General features: G+C 43.1%; 1 protein-coding gene across 5 annotated transcripts in view; it reads left to right on the forward strand.

The window, feature by feature from the left end:
- SYNJ2BP (synaptojanin 2 binding protein) overlaps positions 1–12,021 on the forward strand; it is a 133,433-nt gene that overhangs the window by 53,097 nt on the left and 68,315 nt on the right. For all 5 annotated transcript variants that reach the window (XR_008450133.1, XR_008450134.1, XR_008450135.1 and 2 more), the window contains 3 exons: positions 9,819–9,891; positions 10,525–10,618; positions 11,662–11,803. Coding sequence is in view for 1 of the 5 variants with exons in the window: in XM_054068459.1 (XP_053924434.1) it covers positions 9,819–9,891; positions 10,525–10,618; positions 11,662–11,803 (309 nt within the window). In the remaining 4 variants the exon portion in view is untranslated. The remainder of the gene's footprint in view (positions 1–9,818; positions 9,892–10,524; positions 10,619–11,661; positions 11,804–12,021) is intronic.

The raw sequence follows: 12,021 nt of genomic DNA on the forward strand, positions 1-12,021 counted from the left end.
AGTTTCTTATACTTTCTTGGTACAAAGAGAGTAGATGTCCCTGTCCTGTGTATCTAGAGGGCTGTCCTTGGTGAAAGAGTTAATGAATAATCTTGCAATGCAGATATGAGTAGAGCGTTGTCAATAAGAGGTTTGACTTTCGAGGCTATAACTCCTCAGAAGACAGTTCAAGCTGAAAAATCACAGCTGAAACTGTTAAAACGCCTCCTCCATATTCTTCATTAATTCTGTTTGTCAATTCTGTTGTTAGTTTTTCGGTAGGCTATAGTATCTTTGGCAAAAGAAACCACTGAGATATCCCTTTTCAGAAGAGAAACTGTGGTAGATCAGCCTCACTCGTTTCCACTTCAACAAACGTCAAGATGGTCCTGTAGTTCACCTCTTTGTGTTGGGAAGTATGGCAGTGGTGTTGGATTGTTAATGTTTGAGCTAGAATGTTGAGTTCATCTCTGCTCTTGGTTTGCTGTGTCTTGATAGCCATAGCACAATCTACATGCTGCTATTTCCTTCCTGTACCTCTGAAATGAACTGTCTTCCCAATTCATGTAAATGGTGTGCGGCTTAAAAAATTGATGCTTGTAATATATTTTGAAATTTTGCAAAGTAGAGAAGCAGTGTGTTGTTGAATCACCTGGCCTGAGATCATAAAAAAATCCAAAACAGCCTTTGAGTATGTCTTTAAATTTATAGAAAGTGTTTACCTCAACAGATGCCTTCTCTGCCATGCATAGGAACAATTCTCAACCTCATGTTTTCCAGAACAGCAATTGCTGAGTGACTTTCCCCTCTGGTATAACATCAGAGGCTTACCTCTCCAGGGATAGACAAAGAGCCAGATGGTGATGAACCTGCTCTCTCTCTCCCCTTGCTGTTTCTTTTTGGTTCTTAATCCTTTCATCTTTACAGAAATTTCTAGCTCCAAGTCAAGCTTGATTCCTAATTCCTTCCACTTGGTAGTCATCTCTGAGGGTTCTTCTCCCCATTCCTGTTTTATATCGTCACAGTATGCCTTCATATGGCAGCACTTAAGGGAATGTTACTGCCAAAATAAAGTTGAAAGTGGCTTGTATGCAGCCAATCAAAATTTTCAAGGTCACATCTCTGACAACAGGGGCTTTATTGTCAGTCTGTTGCACCACATCCCTTCAGGATGGTCAGAGCTTGGCAATTTGGAAATGATTCTCTCTTCCCCTACCACTAACTAGATACAATTTGGAGAAGAGACAGACTGATCTTGGTAGGTAACAAACCCTTATGATGTGAAAAGAGGACTGAGTACGTTTGGATCACCTGGCAGGTCTGAACAAGTGTCAGAAGACAAATGAAAGAAACACCACTCAGGAAGAAGAACAGATGCTCTAGTCCACCAAGCCATGGAGTTCTGCCCCTTGTTAACAGGATAAACAGACAGATTATGTTTGTCATAGGCATTAGTTTTCTCTCCCAATGGCTCTGATGACTGTACCTCTTAACTGGATCTTGCTGAGCAGTATTTTGTTCCTGAATTATCTATGAATGGAGACAGCATAGTAGAGTGTGTTCCAAAGGATTGTGTTTCAAACTATGCTGTACCTTGAAAGACATTAGTTTTTTGGATGTTCTCATTAGAAACCTGAGAAAAGATCCCAAGAAATCTGCCTTTGGAGAAGAAGACTAGTAGATGTCCACAGAAGACAGCAAGGAACTTACTAACAGGAAGAAGGTGATGTTCATGTTTCTTGGTCTGTGCAGGGCCTAGCTAGCCATTATGCCATATCTGAGAAATCATTCAACAGCCCTATTTATTATTACAGTTCGTAGTTACATCTTTCCCAAGATGAAGGAAGAGGCCATATTGCTGACCCTATCAGGCATGTCAGGGCCATGCTAGTTCCAGAGTCAAAGTGTCTGCACTGTGCTTCAGATACCTCCTGGTGAACTGGTGTGTAGGGTAATTATGTCCCTATGTTTTTTTTTTTCAAGACACCTGAATCCTCTTTGATGGGAAGCCTACTTCCTGACATGCTCTGAAGACTCGGCTGAGTGCTTACAATGTGCGTAGGTGTGCAGGGTTTGAAATATGCTCAACAGAGGATGTTAACAGCCTCCTAGCCATTAACAGAGAAAAGTATTTCAGACCATTCAATAGTCTATCCTGCACACGCCCACTAAGACTTTCTTGATATCTGGCTTTCAGTCATACAAACGTTTTCATGTGCTTTCTTACTGCCAGGAAACTTCTAAACACTTAGCCAAAGTCCTTCTTCTTTTTGAGATGAATATGTTACTCCTACTTGAATTCTTTTGTATTGTTCTTAGGAAGTCTTCTATAATTCATGTCAGCCCTTCAAATGTTTGCAAATTTGTCATCTGTAGTCATTGCTTTGCCAAGCTATTAACTCTTCTGAATTAATTCTCTTATAAGTCAGTCTCATCATTTCTGATCATTTTGCTGCTGTTCTTTATGAATACCTCTCAATTTGTCAATGTGAATGCATATAAAGCAAAGACTTTTTAAGTTTTCTAAGTTTATAACACATCCAAGTATCTCAGGCATGTTCCCTGAGTAAATACACTTCAGTCTAATCTTGCAAATGGATGCTCTTTTTTGTTTTTCTTTACTTCATACTTGAGATTAAGATTGTACATGACCGTTGTCAAAACTAAGGAGACACTGCATATGAATATGCAATAGCATGGATAGTTCTGCAGGACTGCTATGAGATTATTGTCTAGGACATGATCTCAGTGCTGGCACATGCTTCATCCATCTCGAGCAACTCCTCCTCAATGGTTTCTGCTTGATGCCTTCAGTTCCACTCTAGCCCCTTCAGCTGACTCCTTTGGGCACAGTCGGCACTGAGGTTAAGAGAAGCAGGTGGAAGTTGGAGAAATCCCATATTGCTTCTCATATGGCACAAAAAATTTACTACAAATACCATGTTGTATACGCAGACACCCAGGCTGGGCCATTGGTGTCATGACTAGTGTGACAAACCCTTGGAGTGGTGGATTAAATTCTGTTGGCTTCTCTGTGAACTTGCAAACAGAAGAGACAGGGATGTTAATTCTGTGGAGAAAGAAAATTGTTGCTTAATTTAGGCAGCTAGTTGTCCTATCTTTCCATTGGTAGGGCTCTGAAACATAGGCTGGATGAAGCGTAGGCTGGATGAAACATAGGCTGGATGAGTGTTCTCTGCCTCCAACAAGAGTCAACTGTATTTACTGCAGAGTACGCTGGATCAGCTTCATTCTGCATAGCAGGTTACACGTGTGTATGGCCTGAGGCAAAAGATACACCATAGTAAACATCCTTCCGACCTGGATGCAGGAAGGAAGCTCTGCTCAGGACAATGCCTCCTATCCGTGCAACAGGGTAGAAAGTGGAACAGTAGTGGAGAAAGTAGAAAACTGTGAGACTTGAAGTAATACCTGTGTATTGAGCTAGGACTGTGTCTGCCCTTTTGTAGGATAGAGTTCTAAGTGGAAACACAGGAGGTATCCCTTTCTCACAGCTAAATCTTGTTTATTATTTTTGATTTAAAATATTCCAAATGCATCCAAATGTTAACTGCTGAAATGCATAGTTTCCTTTCTACAGCATGATTAATATATTCTTCTGTCCCGCTAATATTTACTTCTGTCCAGTAAAATCACATTGCATTACAACATCGAAGCTTAAGTAGATTTCCAATTCTCCCTTATCATCGTCATCAGTTTTTAATCCGCAGTATTTTAGAAGCCACTGAATTAAGCTCTTTATGCTTCATGATTGCAAAGATTTTTGTGTTGGCTCATGCATCAGGCAATTCAGAAGCATACCATAATGTCTGAAAAACCACAACACCCTCCAAAGAAATTGCTCCTGAAGAGACAACTAAGGAATGTATTTAGCCCAACCTGAGACTAAAAGATCCTTTGCAGAGCAGAATCTGGCTGAAATAGAAGAGCTGCTGAGATAGATGTGGCTGTCACAGTCCTACAGAGGCTTGGTCTGTCATCCCTCTCAAGGGTGCAGTTGAGCATCTTGTCTTGTGTGTAGTCTCTTAGCATTTGTGGCTTTTCATGAGAGAAAGAGAGAATATGTTTAGCGGTATAAATTGTTAATTTCAGGCTGACATTTCCCAGGGAATTCCCAGTCTATTAGAGTGTATTAACTTGGAGGGTGGAGAACTGTCCTCTGCAGAAGTTCCTTTCATTCAAAATGCAGCAGAGTGGAGTCAGTTGCGTGCCAAGAGATACCTTGTTTTTTTTTTTTTTTTCTTTCTGCAATATGACTCTGCTCCTCAGATGTCTGTTCTCCAGCCAGTTCTCCTGTCCCAGTCGAAGCCTGAAGTGTTCCAGTCCAAGTCTGAAGTGGGGTCCTTGAATGGGCTCCTTTTTATCCCTGTATCCCTGCTTCACCAGATCTAAATCAAGGTCTCTGGCTGCTTTGAAGCTGCAGATTTCTCAGCATTTGGATGCTCTCCTGGAAGAACCCTGTAGTTCCTCAAGCTCTAATCAGTTCAGGGAGTTGGGTTGCAGATATGCCAGTGACCACGCCCGGAAAACTGTTTCTCTTGAGACCTGCAAGTTAGTAGTGCACACACTACTCTGCATGTTTTCATGAGGCTGCTTAGATAAGTTGACTGCAGGGGCCAAGCACTGCCAAGCCCAGGACTATGCCTCTGGGAAAAGGTTTTACACAGTGTATGTAATAAAGGCAGAGGTATGCAGAGATGCTCCTTGCAAGTCTGAATCCTTTCATGGAGCACACTAGTTAGTATCTGGAGCCCCAGGTGTCCTCCATGTGAATTTGTTGAGCCAAGGGTCTCTTCTGTGGTTAGCAAGCTCTCTCCTACAGAGAGAAGACATCATCTTTACAAAGAACTTAATGTTATGGTGTGTGACTTGACTGTCAAAGAGGAAAGGATTAAAATCAGGCCTAGGTGGTAGGGCAGACAGTCTGCTACTGGACCTATCCTGCCAGGAGTGCTCCATGATCTGAAGACTAGCAGAGGGTGAGGTGATTTGGCCATTTACTTCAATCCCTTAACATGGTCCTTGTTCACTAGCAATGTTAGAATATCATCTGTAGCTCTGGTTCCTCTTTACTGTTATTCTCTTGCTCCTAGAAACAAAGTTTTGCCAGGGAAAAGGGACTAAACCTACCAAATTATGTGCAGATGGTGCTTTGAGAGGAGACATGGTTGAATTAGTTACTGGTTCATCATCTGCACCCATCCTTGGTAAAGATGTTTTTTTTGAAGTAGTATGTGTGGACATGCACAGACATCAGAGCAACCAAGTTAGGTCAGAACAAAACCCCAATGTAGCCTGGCATTCTGGCTCAGGCAACGATTGTGTGTGATAACTAAAGAAAAGCAGAAAAGCATAGCAAGGATCTACACTTCCTTTGAAGATTCAGAGTTTACAACTGTTTGCTGAAACCAGATTTGTTTAGCAAGTTCCAGCGGATTTCTTTTCTATGTATTTATACAGCTCACAAGAAAGGATGGGCTAGCGTTTGTTCAGCAGGGGATGGATGAGGTGGAGTGAAATATCAAGTCTGTACTAGGGTGATAAATGGAATATTGCCTAGTGCGCTGGATGCTCAGAGAACATAATGTCAGAGATGGCCACAGAGGTGGTCTTGTCTCCACCCTCTAGGGAGCTGGTTAGTTAAGCTGCTCAGCACAGTTATACAGGAAAGATTTTGTTGATGCACTATGGAAAATACTGGTCAGAAGTAGGGAGGTAAAGAGAAAGTCAGTGGCAGAAACTTCACTACTATAGTATGATATTAATCTATAGTGGAAGTTAGTAGTTACACAAACAGAAGGGCCTCTCTTGTCTGGAAACCCATGTTTCTGGTAGGAGTTCCCAGGAAATCCTGCTCCAAAAAGTCCCAGGATGACATAATTTGCTAGTATGACACCATCTGCTTCTCCACCCTAGAACTATCAGAAGCATAACAATGTAATGAAGCTTTTCCATCTCTTTCCTTTCAGGAAAGTTAGAGCATAGTTTGCTGTTCTGGTGATACTTTCACTTCCGCCTCTGTATGAAGGGTGGATAAACGAAGACAATAACACAACAACTGACTCAGAGTATCTCCCAGAATCTAAACTATCTCACCAGACACTTTGATCTCTGAACCAAACCAATCAGGAAATCAGGGAAGGCTTGAATAAAAACTGGGGAATTTCAAATTGAACTTTGCCAGGGACCTGCATTAAAAGCTCTTGACTGATACACTGTGGGCAGTAAACGCAGAGGTTCCTCTCTGGGTTTGAATTTTCAGTCCTGGGCTATCTGCTGCTTTTGTGGAACAGTTGCAGTCTGGTTTGTTTTCCTCCCTGCCTCTCTTCACTTCTGAGCTGTTCTCTGTCTTTGCTGAAGATGGAAATGAGACAGAACGCTCCAAGTCCCTTTGTGTAGGGTTTCCAGCATGTTTTTGCAGGCAGAATGCAATGCAGGCATGAATAGCAGTTCTCTTTAAGATACTGCTGTATTTCATTCCCTGCCTTATCCATCTGACTCAAAACAGGCTGCAGATTTTTGTTTCTACTCTAAGCAATAGCCAATTTACTCCAGAGATGAGTATTTGCTGACTGTTGATGCTGTTCTTATGTTCAGAATGGCAAACCCCTTGGAAAATGAGGCCAGCTCGTGTGCATGTGTGTACAAACCCGGTTTCAAATCTGTCTTGGATTCTCTCTTCCAGCTCAGCAAGTGACTGACATGTTCCCTTTAGCGCAGCTTCCTCCTGAGACAAGCCGTGGGCGAAACTAAAGTGCTGTGAGGCATTCACTGCGTGTTCAGTCACACACTGGAGGCAGATTTTGGAACACCCTGGAGATAGGGGTGAGATGAGGACAGTGACAGTCGTGATTCAGAGCTGCTTTACATTTTGTTCCTGCTAACAGATTATACTGAAAAATTTTATTTGCAGTGAATCAAGAAGTAAATCAGATCTTTTCCTTGAAAGAAAGTACTAAACCAGTACAGCTTATGTTCAGTTCAAATGCAGGTGTGGCTGAGGTTGTTGCAGTTTGGTCTATAATTGTTCATTAAAGTAATTAATTCATACTGAAAAACACACCATTTAAATACCGCAGGGTCCATGTGATGATTGTAATCCTGCAACACCTGGCATCAGCCAGAGAAACACTTTTGCTTCTCTCTCCTTTATCTCTGGTGGAACCTCCTCATCACTTGTGTTTCATGAACTGTCCTACAGCATGGCTCTTGGAGCCCAGAGTTGGGTAGGGTGGGTTTCGAGGATTGTCTGTGTCCTGGGAGTAAGAGTGGTTGTGGGACAGGGTGGGCTTGTGATCTGACAGTGCTTTGGACATATGAGGTGACCAGGTCTCAGTGCATTACTCTAACATGTTAATCAAGGAAAGGTTTTTGCATTTTTCCTGCTTGTTTGCTTATTTGTTGTTTGGATCCATCGTAAACTTGAACATGGAAGAAGAAAAAGCTATTGCTGAAAATGGCTTCCAGTTTAACTTTCTTGTATGAAATACAAAGCCTGGTGCAGGCCAACCTCTGCAGATAGCCCTGACTTTGATAACTGGCAAGAGCAGTTCTAATTTAAAAAGTCTCCCTTCTCTTTCTGTAAGTTGCTTCTCTAAGCAAAGCAGCTGGTATGACCTGGGCATGTTGTGCTTGCATTGTTGCTGTGAGACAATAGCTCAGCCCGAGGGAAGAAGACAACCTACTTACCATACCCTCTGGGAGCTGTTACAGTGAGACTAGAAACCAGTATTTCTGTGAAACTTACTGAGACTATCTGAGACTGTCTGAGGAGTTATTCCATAAGATTTGGGAACTCAAAGAACTGAAACGAGGGCTATGTGTCCATGGGGGACAGGCTTTGGTCTGATGTCACACAGGCAGATGTGGCTGGCAGCATACGTAGCCTCCACCTCAGATCAGAGTAGAGATATTCCTGCTCAGAGAACTGAGGAGAAGGGCAGCAGAAGACAAGGGCACATCATGTCCCTAAATACCAGGCATGGTGTTCAACAGAGGGTTCACTGCTGATGCGCTGTCTCAGCTGGCAGAGGTTGAGACCTACCTGACCTGGCTCTAGCCCAATGCTCTGATATATCCTATATACAAGAGGCTGCATAAGTTAAGTGAAGAGTTAACGGAGGTTATACAAGGTCTGAAAAGAGCAGTGGGCAGATGTTCAGCTGGGATCAGGTTGTTCGATGCTCTCCTGCAGTAATACATAATTTGTGATACCAAAACTCACACAGAACAAGAAGCATTACAGCATTTTCTGGAGGGAAAGAGAACTGCTGTACTGTCAGAGGCAAGCATTTTGTGTGACATGGTTTATGGTATCAAGACTGGCCATACATTAAGTCAAGCTTGGGACTGCACATTTCATATTAAAGCTACGGTGTTTTTCCACAGTAGCAATGGTCTCCCAGAAAGTGTTTCTAGGTGATTTAGCCAGCTACAGCAATAATCAAAAATACAAAAGCAAGCAGTGTGAAGGAAGTAGATGGACTATGCCAGATCTCTGCTTACCTGACAGCAGAGGGATTCTCACTCATACCGTGGCAGCTCAGTGACACCAGACACCATTAAAGGTGCAGCTTATTCTGGCTCCACCAGAAGCAGCTACCACAGCCAAAGGAGGATTTTAGCCAAATGAACTTGTTGTGTCATTGCATGGAGACAAGTGTACAACATTCACTTTTCTTGCAGCGTTTGTTTAAAATAAGAATTCAGTTGCCCTGAGTTACTAGAGATGCATCTTCACTGCACAGTAGCCATAAGTGAATTGTAAATTCAGCAGGCAGGAGCAGTTCCACCCATTGCCTGGAAACATAATTTTTGTAGCAGCACAGATCTGCAGCTGACCTAATAAATACTGGTACCCAGCGAGCTAATTATCTCCAATGCAGCATTGCCCTGACATGGCCACACAGCTTTCTGCTCCAGAATTAGTTCAGCTGAGACTTGTTTGGGTGTCTGCACTGCCCTTCATGGTATGGTGGAACAGTGCTTCATGGAGAAGTGTTGCTTGCATGCACTGGACTGCAGTCTTCATCTGCTCTAAATGTACCAGGGGAGTGCTGGACTCCAGAGCAATGAAGTCACTTAACAGCTCCTCTTGAAAATTTGTCTTTGACTTGAGTGAAGTTGTGGTCACCTTGGACCTAATTTTGGAACAGCAAGCCATTGTCCCTTCTAGAAACGATGCTTGATATTATAGGGTGCCTTTAAGCAAAATGTTGACTGGTATGCTGGGAGCTTCTTTTTTTCTATAAAGCAGTTACCAGTGTCATATAGGTAACTACTAAATGGTGTTCCTCTGACCTATGGGAGGAATGCAGCTCTGTCTCAAATATGTCATTGCCTAAAAAAAACCTAATAAAAAGTAGATTGGAAGGTGACATAAAATGGTATGCAGAAAATATCTGGGGATTCTTTAGCTCAAGATTTTGAAGATCAGACTAGACAAGTGAACTGGCAAAACTGGCTCAGTGTCAGCTATTTAAGTGAGAAGACAGATAAATAATCACACATCCTATAGCACCTGGATTTATGCAGGTTCAGGTCCAGTTACATCAGGGACTACAGGCAAATGCCTTATGTGGAAAGGATTAGATGAGCATTTGTTTTAAGACCTAATCCCAGTCAGCTGTATAAACACAGTGGCCACTTCTGTTGGTCTGTAAAGAGTCTCAATTTGCTTGTCTCAAGATAATTTCAAAATCACTCTTGTCCTTAAGAGAATTTGCCCCAAGGATGGGACATGGGGGATATATCCTAGACCAAGACAGTGTGTTCCTTTCCCACTAATGCTTCCAAATGTGGCTTTTGTTTTACTGTAGTACTGGATAAATGAATACACCTCCACCTTGGGGATTGGTGTCTTCCACTCTGGCATCGAGATCTACGGCAGAGGTATGAAGAACTTCTTTTTTACTACCTGCAGAAAACGGGGAAAACTGTATGGTTAGCCTGATGTGGAAAAGCACCTCAAACACAGCTTTCTGGCAAGGGATGTTTTCAGGAGTGAAAATCTCATCTAGTCTTTTTAGAGTCTGTTGTGGACTCCACCAGGAATTTGTGCAGTTCTGTCAAAAAACATGTAGTCTTTCTTATTTTCAGCATGTAACTGCAGCCTCTATAACTTGTACAAGTATGGAAAAAGAAGACGACTTCTTTTCCTCTCCTCTGGAAAAGACTTCTTCCAGCTCAATACCACCACCACCAGTCTCTTGTAGTATTTCTAGGTGCCTCCACCACAGAAGTTTCCACTGAAAGGAAGTCACGTGAGTGGGCACAGAGACAGACTCAGGGAGTTTTCCTGGCACTGTGGGAAAGCAGAAGTGCTAGCAAGGAGAGAGGCTGTGAAGGCATCCTCAGGCTGATAGGTAGCCGGACAGATAAAATGGCTTTCAGATTCTGGTTGAAACTGATGTTGGCAATAGTCCAGCCCCTGGTGCTGATGCTGAGCTGTGCAGACAGCTGCCATAGATTTTTCCTGACATTGTGTTCATTCAATTACTCACAGTCTGTTTCTTTCTTTGTCAGAGTTTGCCTATGGAGGGCATCCCTACCCTTTCAGTGGGATTTTCGAGATCACACCTGGCAGTGCAGTAGAACTTGGCGAGACCTTTAAATTCAAGTAAGGGACCTTTTCTACCTTTCCTGTCTCCCCTCCTTAGCCATTGGTATAGAGGGAGCAGCGAAGTCCTCTCCTCTGGTCCCCCTTTCCCTCTTTTCATAAGCACCCTCACTACGTCTTTTACGTGACCCTGGTTCAAAGGCAGCCCTGCAGGGGGTTTGGAGGTAGATAAAAGAGCATGTGCACCTGTGCATGTACAGGGAACAGTGCATAACTGTGTTTGGAAGGGTTTAAAAGCATACTTACAAATGAATGCAGTGTTCTTTTCCCATTGTTTTTGTTTTCTGTGCTCCCTGTTTCACCTCTCAGCAAGAATGGGAATGACTGTGTGTTACAAAGACCCGGCGCAGAGCAGGAAACCCAAAACATTTTTCATGAGTATCATCTATCTATGGATACTGCACAGAGCATCAGAAGTCATGCCTTGTGTTTATTGCTACTCTGTCGCAAAGGGCAGGCCAGCTGCTAGAGGAGCCTGAGAGGATGCTGCACTAATTCGTTGTTCAAGGTGCTCAGACTGTGAGGCTGTGGGTCAAGGAACTGCCCATGCCAAGTGGGGCTTGACCTTCCCAGAACACCAATTTACATTGAGGGTTGCTGGAGACTTTTAGAATAATGAGTGCTATTATGTGAATATTAGGAGAAACAATAATTTTCTGCGTAAAGTTTTCAGTCTGCTCCTGCCTGGCCCAACCCATGGAAACCCTCATAATCATGAAAAGAACATCTCCTTTGTCCTACTGGAAATATCTATCATGGGACGATGGGCAGAGTAGGAGAGGACTCCCAGAGCTGAGAGTTCCCTGATGTGAGCAGGAAGGTCTAGGGGCTGTTGCCTGTACTGTGACTTGCTTTGTGGATAAGCTGAGTATACCACTGTGCCATTTGTCTAGTGAGAGGCTCGGATAGCCCCAGATACGCGTGTCCATGTTCTAAGCCTGTCCTTCTTGCCAATGTCTCATTACTGCCTTTTCCCTGGGTATGTATTGCACTCTTCACTGTATCTTTCCATGTTTCCTGTTGTGTGTTTTGTTTTTAACCAGAGAATCTATTGCCTTGGGCACTACAGACTTCACAGAAGAGGATGTGGATAAGATTATGGAAGAGCTGGGCAAGGAGTACAAAGGCAACGCATACCACCTGATGCACAAGAATTGCAATCACTTCTCTGCTGCTCTGGCTGAGGTGGGCACAGACATATTTTTTTTTTTTTTTTAATGATTTTTTTCTGCTTCAGATCTATAGTAGTGCTTACAGAAAGGGAACTGGGTCAGCACAGCCTGCCAGGCCAAAGCCCATAGCCAAATCTCCTGTATCTGCCCCTAATGGTTTTTGGAAGTCCTTCACTGTTGCAAGGGATAGGATCAGGAGGTGGAGATGCAGCAAGTTTATCACATTTGGTC

The sequence above is a fragment of the Cuculus canorus genome, chromosome 5 (assembly GCF_017976375.1).
Source record: "Cuculus canorus isolate bCucCan1 chromosome 5, bCucCan1.pri, whole genome shotgun sequence".
Lineage (NCBI taxonomy): Eukaryota > Metazoa > Chordata > Aves > Cuculiformes > Cuculidae > Cuculus > Cuculus canorus.